Raw genomic sequence first — 16,733 nt, 5'->3', positions numbered from 1 at the left:
AGGTGGCCCCCATTCTATTCTTAAATTGATAAAGAAACAAACCCTTACTAGCTTTAAAGGCAGCTTTTTGGTGCACCTTTTATGGCTGTGAACCCATAGAGGTCATATGGTGGCACAGAGTTGTTACCTTGTTTCATTTGTCTTGCTGAACTCCTTCCTAAAATATCTGGAGGTGCGCCAACACCTGCCTCATCCCTAGTTCCAGAACCACCTAACTAGTGGTAAATAAAAGCACCTCCCACAGACTTCCTGGGTAGAGATAATGTATCACATTTGTTGCTCAATTAATTCACACCATTTGACAAAGACAATGTCATTAGGATTAATGTAAATAACTTCTCTTTATTGCAAACATTTTAAAAACTATCAAATTCACAAAAATGAAAACATTACACTTGACTTAACTGGGCAGAAGAGTTAAAGAGAGTGGAAGAGGGGGGATGGAACAGGTGAGAAAGAGGGAATTTAAACGAGGGGAAGAGGGAGAAAGGAGTGAAAGAGAAAAGATGGAAGGGGAAAACGGATGATTTGAAGCGGGCGAAAAAGGGAAAATGGAAGGGGGAAAAAAGAGGAGTTAAAGAAAATGGGAAGAAGGAAGGGGCAAACGAAGGAGTTAAAGAGCAGAAGAGAGAAGGTGCAATGGGAGCAACAAGTTAAGAAGAAAGGAAGATGGAAGGGAAAAAGGAAGAGTTAAAGAGCAGTAGGCGAGAAAGGAGAAGTTAAAGAGGACAGAAGAGGAAAGATGAGGGAGATGAGAAAGGGGGAGTTCACTAAAAGAGAAGCGAGAAGATGGAGGCAGAGAAAGGAAAAGTTAAAACGAACAGAAGAGGGGAGCTGGAGAGGAAGAGGAGGACATTGGGAACAAGACTGAGAGGTATTTAAATAAACATGTCAGTGTGTGCTAAGCTGTACAAGGGATGGCGTTCTTCTTGGGTCCATACTTCTACGTCCACTCATCTCACAAAGTCTAGTCTCACATCATTGCTAGAACCTCTCCTGGAAGTCAAGATAAAGCTTCAGACATAGCCAGTCACAGTACAGAAGTGTCGGAGCTGCTCCAGTCGTAGCCACTCACAGTACAGAAATGGCTGAGCTGCTTCAGTTGTAGCCAGTCACAATACAGAAGGGTCTGAGCTGCTTCCATTGTAGCCAGTCACGGCACAGAAGTGGTTGAGCTGCTTCAGTCGTAGCAACTCACAGTACATAAGGGTCTGAGCTGCTTCAGTCGTAGCCAGTCACGGCACAGAAGTGGTTGAGCTGCTTCTATCGCAGCCACTCACGGTACAGAAAGGGCTGATCTGCTACAGTCGTAGCCAGTCACGGTATAGAAGCACTGTTGAAGCAGTGACACACAGCGATCAGTCATAGCATGGTAGTTGAGATTTAGAGCCAGACAGACCAGTGCAGCAGGGACACTCACAAACCTGCCAATGTTTGGCAGGAGCTGCAGTCTTGAGAGAAGCAGATTGGGATTTGTGCAGGGACAGGAATAAGTGTCACACTGTAAGAGGTTTGAAGGTAGAAAAACACTAGTGCAGCAGCAATACGTAGTGGACAGTCGCAGTATGGCATTGCCTGACACCCTGGACAACACAGAGACCTGTACTGCATTGACATTCTGACAATTCATGGCACTAGAATGAATGTGGTGTTGAAGGGACACCCAGTGGCCACTCAGAGTATGGCATTCACTGACATCATGGAGAAAGCAGACATATCCCAGTCTGTCTGTATCACTCAAAAGAAATCATGTCTCTTGTGCTCACACTCAATTTACTTTTAGTCACAGTGGTCACTAGGGCAACCCTAAGGGGGAGATACGAAGAACAAGAATGCACAATTGTCTGCCCATGGCCACTGTATGGTAAGCTAAACATACACAGTAAAACGTCATGTACAATGAACACTTGCACACCAACAGCGATGCCCCAGGCAGGCCTAGCCAGGACTAACGTTACAAATGGGCCTCAGTGATTTCGCTGAAGTAGTTGAGCAAATCATCAACAGAGAAGCTCATGGAAATCGCAGAGCCTCTGTAACAGCGGCAGATCAAGTCCTCAAATTCGTGATACTGCCGGAGAAACTCCTGCTCCATAGCACGCCACACCACCTGGGGAGAGAAACAGGAGACAGACTGTTACTGCACAGTATTTACCACTCCATGCCACTCTCACTACCTGCACAGAGAAGCAGGGGATGGGCTGTTACTGCACAGTATGCACTGGGGAGAGAGGCAGGGGAAGGCAGGGGAAGGACTGTTATCCAGTATTGGATCTTTCATTGATTCACTTGCCTGAATCATTCCCCGTCATAGAAGTGGGAGTCCCTCGGTACCATAGTAAAGCAGTATGTATAAACTTATCATAGGCTAAAATGGCACTAGGCCATGACATTATGACTAATCAGGGTGCAGAACCCTCTATAACCTTCACAAGAGATGCCTCATATTTTCACCACAGGTGTGTGAAGGGAGCAGAGTCTCCCTGAGCTCTGCTCAGTTTTTTCTCATTCGAAGCTATTTTCAACTTCTACTCGAATATGTCTGACACTAAGGCCTCTTCCGTCCCTGTAAGACCTGTGGGGAGAAAAGAGTGCATGTTTTAGTCCTACATATGGACTACATTTTCCGCCTTTATGCAAAACCTGATGTGAAAGAATGCAAGATTTGTTGGAATTTCTCCTTAAAAACTCTGAGGGACAGAGAAGGTAGCCTACTACTCTAGCTTCCGATTTCGAAAGCTCGAAAGTCTTCTCCTGAGGTAGATAGTGACATTTTTGCTAGGTCTCACAAGAGGGCTAGATCACAAGATGGAATGCCAGAGGAGTCCAGAATATCTGTGAACACTTCTCACTCGCCTCACAGCTCCAAGAAGAAGGAGAAGCACAAACATTTCTCATCCGAATCATCATTACCTGGCTCTTCACCATCAAAGGATAGGGATCACCATCATCTCTTGAGACCTCTACAAAGCAGAAATCCTCTTCAAAATCCTTCTCAACAATGCCTTCACTATCGACACTGAGATTGTCGTCGACCACTAGTACCACCATCTCATCATGGATGGCGAAAAGGACGATGACAGCCAACATTGATGCACCCATCTCATCGACGAAGATCTAGGTGTCGATGAAGTCCCTGCCGACACCTCCGTCGACCAGTCCGTTGAACCACACGCTGCTGTTGACAACTGCGTTGATGTTGATCCAGTTGACAATCTCTCTGTCAACGGCGTCAGCCATGACACCAAAGAAAGACAACACTCCTCGGATGACGACGCCACAGTCTATGACAATTAAGATTTCTAAGTTTCATAAACCTTTCTGCGTCCTGAAGTCACCTCACCCAGCAAAGTCTCTCCTTTACTCTCAAGTCATCTATTGGACATTGGGTAATCTAATGATGAGGATGGACTGTTTGGTCCTGCTCACAGTCCATCAGAACTGAATGTTAAATGTCAGATGGAAGATGACGATTATGAGCAAGAATGTCATTATTACCAACATTGCTACCCTACACCTCCAAGGCATTATGAGGGCCGACGATAGTATTAAGACCCTTTACCTCAGCAGGATATTGCTCACCTTCCTACCTCATTGGAACAGGGTCTCTAAGCAATGCTAACGGATTATTGGAGGCAGTTCCTGCTGTAGGAGGGTGGATACCTGACTATGGTTACCCCCAACCTTTTGCCTGGTGTTTTGCTGGTTTTTCGACTTAGTTGACCTGGGACCCTGCTATTGAGGGCCCCAGGCCTACTGCTCTCTCTGTAAAATGGATTCCATGTACCTTAGGTATATATCTAATTGGATACTGAGTCACCTTATCAGTCCCTGTACAGTGTACCTTAGGTACCCAGGGCATAGGTGTACCCAGGGCCTACCAGGGGCTGCAGCATGTATTATGCCACCCCTGGCTGGCCATCTAAATCTGACACAACTGGCAGCACGACAGCTGGGGCAAGGTGGTGTAATCACCCTTTGCTTTAGATATAGTATACCTATATCTAACCCTAAAATGGACACATGAATTCCTATCAGTCACTCCTATGGCAGGCCTTAACAATCCTGGAGGCAGAGTGCTTGGAATTATGTGAGATGGTGCTCTGGCATGAGCTGAGCTCGTCGGCAGCTTGCGGAACCAAGTCCTAATAGCTGTTCCATGATAACACGTACCATATACTCTTAAGTGCATTATAATCCTCGCGGTTATTTGCTATCTTTGGTATCGCTTTATCAAAACATGTCGAGTAAGGTGTCATACGAATTGGAATACTAACCCCTCGCCAATTCTGGCGACGGGGTTAGCATTCCACCCTTCTAGAGGGACACGACATGTATGTAACTGTGAACCCCGGTTAAAGTTAACTCGAGCCTCAGCATCACAAAATGGATGCTGCCACCACAGACACAAGTCTGACCTCCTGCTGCTGGGAGTCCTTCCAGCGAGGAGAGCTTGGACAAAGGGTTTCCTGTCAGGGGCGGTGCTAGCACCATCCCAGACAGGGTTTTGTGTATCCCAGGTAGGCAGGGCTGAGAAGGAAGGTGACTGCAAGTGGCACCCCGGTGCTCACTATGCATCTGCCGGTTTGAAGCAGTTCCAGGGGCACACCAGCCCCTGAGCTGGGGAAAGTCCGGACAAGGGAGAGGGGTGTAACCACCCCCCTCCTGGTCCCACCCATGGGCAGGACCTAGTCGCGTGCCAGTCCCTTTCTTTAGTATAAAGGTAGGAGCGGGCCCCCTTCCCAAATTGGATAATTCTGAATCTTGATGACTTTCCACGAAAGAACTCTTGAACCTTTCTGAAGACTCTCCCTTGTGGCTAAGGAGTAGCCACCCTGCACCAGCGGGCACCATCTAAGCGCATGCGGTTTGCTGCAAGTCCATCCTCCGGATCAAGACTGCCCAGCTCGACGAGACCCGGATTCCCTGGCACCACTGACCTCTACCTGCATCATCAGCCCACTGAGATTCGCGGGTGTGACGAGACCTGAAGGGACCGGCCATCTTCAAAACTGCACGACGCTTATCCAGCACGACCGCCGAGGGATCCTCGAGTGAGTGCTTTGGGGTTTGAGAAGCCCTAACCCTGAGCAGCTCCAGCAACGAAGTCCAGCCCCCCAGCATCCACGAGATCTGCGTGGGGCCCTTCTGCTCTTTGCTGCTCACCGCGTTGTCCGGCTACTTGCCTGCTGGCTTGTGGCCCTCCTGACGACGAACCACGACACTTCCATTGCTGGTCTGGTTGCTCCAGACTGGCCCTTGCTCCCCTCAAACAAAGGAGCACCCCGGACCCTCCTGGTCCACTCCAGACTCCATTTTGAGTCCACCGCGTGGGCTTGCCTTTGCCAAGGTTTGTTGCCCCAATCCTAGGTCCAGCATCGCCGACAGCAGACACCTTCGTGGAACAGCTCGCACCTCCATCCTGGTCGCCGACAATGCCTCCTGGTCCGAGAGACTGCAGAGCCCAGCGTCGCCCACTCACCTGGTCGAGGTGACTTCATCCGGTGCCATCCTGGTGCCCATCTGATCACTGGCTAGTGATCAAGAACTGAGTCCCCTCTGCTTTCAGGTCGTCTCCATCTCGGATCCAGGCTTGGATCACATCGAACTTCATCACTGGTCGCCTGCCAGCAACTTCTTCTTTCAGGCTCCATAGACTGTAACGAGGATTCCCGACGTCTTTTGAACCCTATGCAGCCGCAGCCCCTGGGCTAGGTAACTTGAGCATTTCGGTGCTCCAACGTAGGTTCACTATCTAAGTGTCCAGATCCTTTTTCGTTTTCAGCCTAACTAGTCGGATTCGTCCGATAACTGTAACTTTACGAAATCTAGCATCCCGCGTGAGAGAGCACACTCTGCACCCGCTCTCCCTAGGCCTCCTGCTCCTAACCTGAAGGTTCAGTAGTGTAGTCCTAGCGATCCTGAAGCCTCTGGATCTTGTTACTTACCTGCTAGTATTTCGCATTCCACTTTTGTAGTATATGGTTTTTCGTGCCCCTCGGGCATTTGTGTAAATTGTGCAACTTAAAGTATTTTCATAAGAGTTTTGTTGTGTGTTTAGCTCCCTGACTCATAAAGAGATCAGGGTAGACTTGTTATAAATAAATATCCTTTTATTTTCATAACAACTTGTGTGGTGTCCTTTCGCTTGGTGTTCAAGGGGTATATGTGATGGTATAACAGCTGGCTTAACACGCCCTCTAGAGTTTAGCCTAAAGACTGCTCTTGTCCATGCTACTAGGATAGTTGGTCTATAAGGTTGACTTACAACCAATCATCAATAAGGGTCGTTTGGAATGATGCATAGTGATCACTAGAATAGTGAGCACTGCATATCAGGCCAACTTCTCACACCTGCAACCCCTGATCAATAGCCTGGTGCACCGCCACAACCTGACACCCTTTTTCCTCTAGCACCTCTCCCTCTGCCAGCTACACCTAGAATGCCGCCTGCCTCCATCTCGCAGTGCCCCCGAGGGATGATCCATCATCATCTGATGATGAAAGAGAAGAGGGGGAGATCCCTGACAGATAGCTGCCTTTGTATGAACAGATGACTACGTCATATCAGCATCCTACCCACCTCTGCCCCACCCTTCTGATTTACCTCCAGGGGATATAGGAGGGTTCAGAATCTGATGGAGCAGGTCCTCTGACCACCTGAGAGGTGAAGAAAGAAAGGGGGACACTCAGTGTTGTGTAAAATACCCCTCACACACCAACAGGCCCCTTGGTGTCATGCTTCATCATCGGGGTCTTCGCACCCTGCTAAGGGGATGCGGCACGCTACGACCTACGACTACGCGGGAGCGTTGACAGTTCAGTCTATGTGTGGTGTGTGTTGAGTGCAAGTGAAAGGAATAGGATGTGAGTGGGAAGTGTAGTGAGAAAAATTAAAAAGGACCTGGCCAGTGGGTAAAAAGAAAAAACTTTATTCTGTACCTCTGGCTGGTACTATTAAAAAAAGTGCTAGATGGCGAGGTTTTGTGTCTTAGTAAGGGACAGAACCTCTGGTGTGCGTCGACATGTTTCGGTACAAAAAGTACCTTCTTCAGGACGGGGCACAACTCCCAACCCTACTCACGTTTCTCTACAGAACAAGATTATTGTTCTAACTTTCCTAAAAAAGTGATTATATTTACTGAAGACAAATACAATGTGCCTACAGCGGTTTTACTTGAACATGTAGTTACATGTCCTGAAAAAAGAAAAAAGAGCGTTAGGTTTGGTTACCATATAGGCTGGCTCATACAGGTGCAGTCACCTGGAGCCCCAAAACGGTTGTTTTAACCTGTAAAGGAAAAAGAGACACACAGAACACATAACACACAAACTCACACACACTTATGACAGACTTAGGGTTCAGTGTTTTCAAACATACTTATTGTATAAGCTGGTTAAAGCCTCATGGGCAATTTCAGAACATCAGGGTAGGTAGGTAGGTGGATCCACAATCTATAGGAATAGAAGGGTGGAATCAATGTTGTTATCTCTACTCACTTGTTGGACTCTGTAATGTGCCCACGGAGTGTAGACTCCGTTTTAGTGAATACTCACGAAATCCGCCTTAGTCGGCCTCTTTCCTCCACCCTGTGTTGCTCCGTCGTAAATGATGTACGGCTGAGCTTGATGGTATTTATAGGCGGATGCAGCGCGTTCTCATTGGTTAATTAGTGGAAAGGCTCATGACCACACCTGGGTGATATCCCTGTTGACGCCCCTTCCATGCATGTGATTTGTCACATGTACCATGCATATCATTGTCATTCGTTAATTACCGGGTTTTAACCTGTCCAAATATGGACTTTCCGCTTGTTATCCACTCACACTCCGTTATTTTTGCTCGCGTTGGAGGGAGCCCGTGTGATGCAGCCTCCGTTCTATTCCTCGCGCATGTGCGTTGTCGGGTCTTCGAAAGTACCTTTGCGCATGCGCGCAGGCGAGACTTCGGCGTTCCAATGCGCATGCGCATTGGTCTAGTGTGGTGTTGCGCATGCGTGTTTGCTATTTCGCCCGGTTAAATCATTCTTATTATTGTGGGTAGTGCACTTTGAAAAAGTAACCAGATGGAGTTTGATCATGTGGATCTGCTCTTGTTGATTTCATCACGGAGGTCGTACCATACAGTTTCTAGTGATAATTTGGTATAGTTGACCATGCCTTCTTATGTCATTCTTACAGGTGGTGGTACCCAATGTTGGGGATAGCACCGCTGTTTTGCCCGTTTATTCACTCACTGTTATTCTCGATATTGCGTTGTGGAAGGGACCAAGTGGGTCACTGGAGATTTTGGTTCATCTCCTTTTGACATAGCCACGGAGGTACCGTTTGTAGTGATATTATGGTGTGATTTGATCATATCATCATGATTCATTTATTCAAATGTTGGTACCAAATGCCGGGCTAGTTCCTATGCCAACTAATTGTTATCCCTTATTTATATCTGGGGGTCTTTTAGGAGACTTGGCTCCATGGTATGTCATCATTAAGTCCGGTGACATGGGTTGCCAGGCGGAACACCCAACGTTGTTCCTTTTGGAACAGACCTGTCTCGGAGGGTAGTCGTTCTATTACGGTCCAGCGGAGGTCGTTGACGCAGTGCTGGTGTGACAGAAAATGTGTTGCCATCTTAGTTGTTGTCTTCTTACAGCGTATATTACTTTTGTGTTCCCCTATCCTTATCTTGACGGGGCGGGTGGTCATGCCTACATATTCTAGTCCGCATGGGCAGGTGACTAGGTAAATCACATTCTTTGTGTTGCAGTTAGTAAAGTGGCGTTGCTCCCATGTTGTGCCATTTCTGAAGTTTAGGTTTTTACTTTTTTGAGTTTGGTGGCAACAACTGCAATCCCCGCAAGGGAAGTGACCTTGTACAGTAGTTACATTGGGTCTTTCCATCTGGTTTGTCCGTGGTCTGGTATGGACCACAATGTCCTTTATGTTTCTGCCCCTTCGGTGCGCATGCATCGGTTTCTCAAATGATAGACCTCCACAGTTCAATATGCCCCAGTGTTTATCAATGACTTTTGACACCTGATTTGATATGGTGGAATAGGTTGTTACACAGATCGGCCTCTTGTTCGCTTCTTTTTCATGAGGATTATCTTCTATGAGTGCCTCCCTATGATTGTTTTTAGCGCGCTTCATCGCTTTGTCGATTGTTCTTGTGGGGTATTTCCTTTGTACAAGTTTGGTTTTGAGATCTTTCGCTTGTCGGTTGAATTCACTCAACTCTGTACAGTTTCTCCGGAGTCTCAGGAATTGCCCATAGGGTAGATTCTCCCTTAGGTGTCTTGGGTGGAAACTGTCGTAACGTAACAGACAGTTTCTGGAGGTCGGTTTGAAATGTGTGGTGCTTTTTAACCTTCCATCCTCACTGTAGACATTCAAGTCGAGAAAAACCATTGATGTATTTGAGAAGGTGCTTGTGAATTTCAGATAATCATTCTGGGTATTCAACCAGGTTACAAAATTCATTGCACTGTTGACATCGCCGTTCCAGATGATGAAAATGTCATCGATGTATCGTTTCCAGGTGACAATCTGGGGGCGGTAGGGGTTACTTTCATGGAGGATCTTGTGTTCCTCTAGGTGATAGACGTAAAGTCCGGCTAGGCTCGGAGCAAAAGTACTACCCATGCTCGTTCCGTGGGTTTGTAGGTAAAGTACCTCCTTGTACTGGAAAAAATTGTCTTTGAGGGCCATGGTGATGCACTCTAGGACCAGACTTCTCGGTGTTTGGTATTTCCAAGTGTTGCTGAAGAGTACTTCTTCGATGATCTCTAATGTCTCTTCATGGGGCAGGCTTGTGTATAAGCTTTCCACGTCTAAGCTTATCATTAGTTGCGCGGTTGGATCAAAGGTGGTATTTTCCAGCAGTTGTAATACCGATTTGGTGTCCTTCAGGTACGTATCTGTAGCCTGTACCATCGGTCTTAAAAAGGCATCTGAGAATTTCGATAGGGGTTCCAGGATGGATCCAATGCCGGAGACTATTGGTCTTCCAGGTGGGTTGTCAATGTTCTTGTGTATTTTGGGAATACAATAAAAATACGGTATCCTAGGGGTCGGTTGTTGTAGGAATTCAGCTTCCTTTTTGCTGATCCAGTCGTGGGCAAGTCCTTCCTCCACCATTCCCCCAATCCGTGTTCTTAGTCGTTCTGTTGGATCACTCTCCAATCTTTTGTAGTTCCGTTCGTCGGATAGTAGACGTTGGCATTCTCCGTCATATTTCTCAAGGGATTGCAGTACTATTGCTCCCCCCTTGTCAGCTGGTTTGATGACTAATTCGCTGTTAGCCGTTAATTCCCGGAGTGCTTGTTGTTCTTCTCCACTGGTATTGTGGAAGACATTCCTCCCTAGTGAGTTCAGTTTGTTGACCTCCGTTATCACTGCCTTCTCAAAGGTTAGAATCTCCATGGGGATACCTGAGTCAGGAGGGGTGAAAGTAGACTTTAGTCTCAGACCTGTGTCCGTCTTGTCTTCGGGTAAAGGTTTATCCTTAAAGAAAGCCTGTAGTTTCAGTTTCCTGAAAAAGTCTTGTAATTCTACATTGAGCTTGAAAATGTCAGGTTTCTGAGTGGGTACATACCCCAATCCTTTGTTTAGGACATTTTTCTGCATCGTTGTCAAAACAATGGGTGCGAGGTTCACCACTAGGTCCCCCTCTTGCTGGTTGATGGTTGGTTGGGTAGTGATCCCGTCATGCTCCGGGTCGTTCGGGCGTTGGGTTGTTCCTGATCTTCCCACATCACATTGTTCCCTTTCCGGTTCTTCCCTCGTGCGTTCTGGCGGGCCCCTAAAAAAGGCTGCTGGTTTCCTCCATACGGTTGTTGTTGCCCGTAGTAACCCTCATTATATTCCTGGTTCCACATAGGACCATAATGGAAGGGATTAAATTGCGGTGGGCCCATGAATTGTTGAAAATGGTTCGGTGGTTGATATCCTCGCCATCCCCTTTGTCTGGGGAATTGTTGGCGTCTTTGTCGCCATCCTCCCCTTCTTTGTCTGTTCCCTTTGTTTCCACTGGAATTGGAACCTGATGAGCCAGTGTCAGAGGTTTCACTGTCCGTGTCGCTGTAGTTGTTCTTTGAAACATAGTCCACTTTTGTGTAGGGATACGCACTTTCCGGGGTGAATTTGGCCACATCTTTGGTTAGTTTGTTAGTTTTGCTTTGTTTTAGGTTGAATTCGAACTCGGTCATTTGTTGATTTAATTCATCCAGTCTTATTTTGAGGTCTTCGGGTGAAATATATGTTTTCAGTTGTATTTCAATTTTATTTATTTCGATCTTTAGTTCCTGGGTGATCCTGGCTGCTGTCTTTATTATTAGGACTAACCAATCCCTTGAGCAGTGCCAGGAGATCAGTGACCACTCTTTTTTAAAAATCATGTCATGTTGGAAGATTAGTGGTTCGTTTTTCACAATAAGGCCCGGGGGTGCCATTTTGTTACGCAAGTACTGGGTCATAAATAGGCCATGTAATGCTGCTTTTATTTGGTTACGCCTGAGATTTAGTAGTTCGTTCCAATCGTTAGTTTGTGGGCCTGTATCCTGGTTGCACAAACCCTCAAAAAGGTTGCTGTCTGCTAGAATTTTATCGATCTCATCCTCTGCAAAGGTTAGGCCATGTTCGTCTTCCATTGTGGGTGTACCGCTGACTTCTTTTTTATACCTAAGTGTGTGTACTTCGATGTGTGTGTTTCTGTTATGTCTGAGGGGACAAAAACTCCCGCAGCTGCGCGCTGCTTATAGACTATATTTAACAAAGAGGGGAGGTAGAGTATCAAGTGGGATTCCTACTCCACGGGCACTGTTACATAAACAAGAAGAATCCTACCACTTATTGGGAAGAGAGGTGAAGAAAGAAAGGGGGACACTCAGTGTTGTGTAAAATACCCCTCACACACCAACAGGCCCCTTGGTGTCATGCTTCATCATCGGGGTCTTCGCACCCTGCTAAGGGGATGCGGCACGCTACGACCTACGACTACGCGGGAGCGTTGACAGTTCAGTCTATGTGTGGTGTGTGTTGAGTGCAAGTGAAAGGAATAGGATGTGAGTGGGAAGTGTAGTGAGAAAAATTAAAAAGGACCTGGCCAGTGGGTAAAAAGAAAAAACTTTATTCTGTACCTCTGGCTGGTACTATTAAAAAAAGTGCTAGATGGCGAGGTTTTGTGTCTTAGTAAGGGACAGAACCTCTGGTGTGCGTCGACATGTTTCGGTACAAAAAGTACCTTCTTCAGGACGGGGCACAACTCCCAACCCTACTCACGTTTCTCTACAGAACAAGATTATTGTTCTAACTTTCCTAAAAAAGTGATTATATTTACTGAAGACAAATACAATGTGCCTACAGCGGTTTTACTTGAACATGTAGTTACATGTCCTGAAAAAAGAAAAAAGAGCGTTAGGTTTGGTTACCATATAGGCTGGCTCATACAGGTGCAGTCACCTGGAGCCCCAAAACGGTTGTTTTAACCTGTAAAGGAAAAAGAGACACACAGAACACATAACACACAAACTCACACACACTTATGACAGACTTAGGGTTCAGTGTTTTCAAACATACTTATTGTATAAGCTGGTTAAAGCCTCATGGGCAATTTCAGAACATCAGGGTAGGTAGGTAGGTGGATCCACAATCTATAGGAATAGAAGGGTGGAATCAATGTTGTTATCTCTACTCACTTGTTGGACTCTGTAATGTGCCCACGGAGTGTAGACTCCGTTTTAGTGAATACTCACGAAATCCGCCTTAGTCGGCCTCTTTCCTCCACCCTGTGTTGCTCCGTCGTAAATGATGTACGGCTGAGCTTGATGGTATTTATAGGCGGATGCAGCGCGTTCTCATTGGTTAATTAGTGGAAAGGCTCATGACCACACCTGGGTGATATCCCTGTTGACGCCCCTTCCATGCATGTGATTTGTCACATGTACCATGCATATCATTGTCATTCGTTAATTACCGGGTTTTAACCTGTCCAAATATGGACTTTCCGCTTGTTATCCACTCACACTCCGTTATTTTTGCTCGCGTTGGAGGGAGCCCGTGTGATGCAGCCTCCGTTCTATTCCTCGCGCATGTGCGTTGTCGGGTCTTCGAAAGTACCTTTGCGCATGCGCGCAGGCGAGACTTCGGCGTTCCAATGCGCATGCGCATTGGTCTAGTGTGGTGTTGCGCATGCGTGTTTGCTATTTCGCCCGGTTAAATCATTCTTATTATTGTGGGTAGTGCACTTTGAAAAAGTAACCAGATGGAGTTTGATCATGTGGATCTGCTCTTGTTGATTTCATCACGGAGGTCGTACCATACAGTTTCTAGTGATAATTTGGTATAGTTGACCATGCCTTCTTATGTCATTCTTACAGGTGGTGGTACCCAATGTTGGGGATAGCACCGCTGTTTTGCCCGTTTATTCACTCACTGTTATTCTCGATATTGCGTTGTGGAAGGGACCAAGTGGGTCACTGGAGATTTTGGTTCATCTCCTTTTGACATAGCCACGGAGGTACCGTTTGTAGTGATATTATGGTGTGATTTGATCATATCATCATGATTCATTTATTCAAATGTTGGTACCAAATGCCGGGCTAGTTCCTATGCCAACTAATTGTTATCCCTTATTTATATCTGGGGGTCTTTTAGGAGACTTGGCTCCATGGTATGTCATCATTAAGTCCGGTGACATGGGTTGCCAGGCGGAACACCCAACGTTGTTCCTTTTGGAACAGACCTGTCTCGGAGGGTAGTCGTTCTATTACGGTCCAGCGGAGGTCGTTGACGCAGTGCTGGTGTGACAGAAAATGTGTTGCCATCTTAGTTGTTGTCTTCTTACAGCGTATATTACTTTTGTGTTCCCCTATCCTTATCTTGACGGGGCGGGTGGTCATGCCTACATATTCTAGTCCGCATGGGCAGGTGACTAGGTAAATCACATTCTTTGTGTTGCAGTTAGTAAAGTGGCGTTGCTCCCATGTTGTGCCATTTCTGAAGTTTAGGTTTTTACTTTTTTGAGTTTGGTGGCAACAACTGCAATCCCCGCAAGGGAAGTGACCTTGTACAGTAGTTACATTGGGTCTTTCCATCTGGTTTGTCCGTGGTCTGGTATGGACCACTCATAGAAGATAATCCTCATGAAAAAGAAGCGAACAAGAGGCCGATCTGTGTAACAACCTATTCCACCATATCAAATCAGGTGTCAAAAGTCATTGATAAACACTGGGGCATATTGAACTGTGGAGGTCTATCATTTGAGAAACCGATGCATGCGCACCGAAGGGGCAGAAACATAAAGGACATTGTGGTCCATACCAGACCACGGACAAACCAGATGGAAAGACCCAATGTAACTACTGTACAAGGTCACTTCCCTTGCGGGGATTGCAGTTGTTGCCACCAAACTCAAAAAAGTAAAAACCTAAACTTCAGAAATGGCACAACATGGGAGCAACGCCACTTTACTAACTGCAACACAAAGAATGTGATTTACCTAGTCACCTGCCCATGCGGACTAGAATATGTAGGCATGACCACCCGCCCCGTCAAGATAAGGATAGGGGAACACAAAAGTAATATACGCTGTAAGAAGACAACAACTAAGATGGCAACACATTTTCTGTCACACCAGCACTGCGTCAACGACCTCCGCTGGACCGTAATAGAACGACTACCCTCCGAGACAGGTCTGTTCCAAAAGGAACAACGTTGGGTGTTCCGCCTGGCAACCCATGTCACCGGACTTAATGATGACATACCATGGAGCCAAGTCTCCTAAAAGACCCCCAGATATAAATAAGGGATAACAATTAGTTGGCATAGGAACTAGCCCGGCATTTGGTACCAACATTTGAATAAATGAATCATGATGATATGATCAAATCACACCATAATATCACTACAAACGGTACCTCCGTGGCTATGTCAAAAGGAGATGAACCAAAATCTCCAGTGACCCACTTGGTCCCTTCCACAACGCAATATCGAGAATAACAGTGAGTGAATAAACGGGCAAAACAGCGGTGCTATCCCCAACATTGGGTACCACCACCTGTAAGAATGACATAAGAAGGCATGGTCAACTATACCAAATTATCACTAGAAACTGTATGGTACGACCTCCGTGATGAAATCAACAAGAGCAGATCCACATGATCAAACTCCATCTGGTTACTTTTTCAAAGTGCACTACCCACAATAATAAGAATGATTTAACCGGGCGAAATAGCAAACACGCATGCGCAACACCACACTAGACCAATGCGCATGCGCATTGGAACGCCGAAGTCTCGCCTGCGCGCATGCGCAAAGGTACTTTCGAAGACCCGACAACGCACATGCGCGAGGAATAGAACGGAGGCTGCATCACACGGGCTCCCTCCAACGCGAGCAAAAATAACGGAGTGTGAGTGGATAACAAGCGGAAAGTCCATATTTGGACAGGTTAAAACCCGGTAATTAACGAATGACAATGATATGCATGGTACATGTGACAAATCACATGCATGGAAGGGGCGTCAACAGGGATATCACCCAGGTGTGGTCATGAGCCTTTCCACTAATTAACCAATGAGAACGCGCTGCATCCGCCTATAAATACCATCAAGCTCAGCCGTACATCATTTACGACGGAGCAACACAGGGTGGAGGAAAGAGGCCGACTAAGGCGGATTTCGTGAGTATTCACTAAAACGGAGTCTACACTCCGTGGGCACATTACAGAGTCCAACAAGTGAGTAGAGATAACAACATTGATTCCACCCTTCTATTCCTATAGATTGTGGATCCACCTACCTACCTACCCTGATGTTCTGAAATTGCCCATGAGGCTTTAACCAGCTTATACAATAAGTATGTTTGAAAACACTGAACCCTAAGTCTGTCATAAGTGTGTGTGAGTTTGTGTGTTATGTGTTCTGTGTGTCTCTTTTTCCTTTACAGGTTAAAACAACCGTTTTGGGGCTCCAGGTGACTGCACCTGTATGAGCCAGCCTATATGGTAACCAAACCTAACGCTCTTTTTTCTTTTTTCAGGACATGTAACTACATGTTCAAGTAAAACCGCTGTAGGCACATTGTATTTGTCTTCAGTAAATATAATCACTTTTTTAGGAAAGTTAGAACAATAATCTTGTTCTGTAGAGAAACGTGAGTAGGGTTGGGAGTTGTGCCCCGTCCTGAAGAAGGTACTTTTTGTACCGAAACATGTCGACGCACACCAGAGGTTCTGTCCCTTACTAAGACACAAAACCTCGCCATCTAGCACTTTTTTTAATAGTACCAGCCAGAGGTACAGAATAAAGTTTTTTCTTTTTACCCACTGGCCAGGTCCTTTTTAATTTTTCTCACTACACTTCCCACTCACATCCTATTCCTTTCACTTGCACTCAACACACACCACACATAGACTGAACTGTCAACGCTCCCGCGTAGTCGTAGGTCGTAGCGTGCCGCATCCCCTTAGCAGGGTGCGAAGACCCCGATGATGAAGCATGACACCAAGGGGCCTGTTGGTGTGTGAGGGGTATTTTACACAACACTGAGTGTCCCCCTTTCTTTCTTCACCTCTCTTCCCAATAAGTGGTAGGATTCTTCTTGTTTATGTAACAGTGCCCGTGGAGTAGGAATCCCACTTGATACTCTACCTCCCCTCTTTGTTAAATATAGCCTCTGACCACCTGGCCAGAGTCCCGCTCTCCACCCAAGCAGCTCCGCAGTAGCTTCGCCTGCCG

At 46.4% G+C, this 16,733-nt stretch overlaps 1 protein-coding gene across 1 annotated transcript in view; it reads right to left on the bottom strand.

Annotated features, from left to right (window-relative positions):
• Positions 1-413: 413 nt before the first annotated feature.
• The window catches only part of LOC147689434 (exocyst complex component 1-like), a 1,248,358-nt gene continuing 1,232,038 nt past the window's right edge, over positions 414-16,733 (bottom strand). Inside the window, exon 19 of the mRNA XM_086939926.1 lies at positions 414-2,110. Coding sequence (XP_086796052.1) covers positions 1,955-2,110 — 156 coding nt within the window. The 3' untranslated portion in view covers positions 414-1,954. The remainder of the gene's footprint in view (positions 2,111-16,733) is intronic.

This window comes from Lissotriton vulgaris, chromosome 10 (genome assembly GCF_964263255.1).
Source record: "Lissotriton vulgaris chromosome 10, aLisVul1.2, whole genome shotgun sequence".
NCBI classification, from domain to species: domain Eukaryota; kingdom Metazoa; phylum Chordata; class Amphibia; order Caudata; family Salamandridae; genus Lissotriton; species Lissotriton vulgaris.
This window is presented reverse-complemented; position numbering and strand designations above follow the sequence as displayed.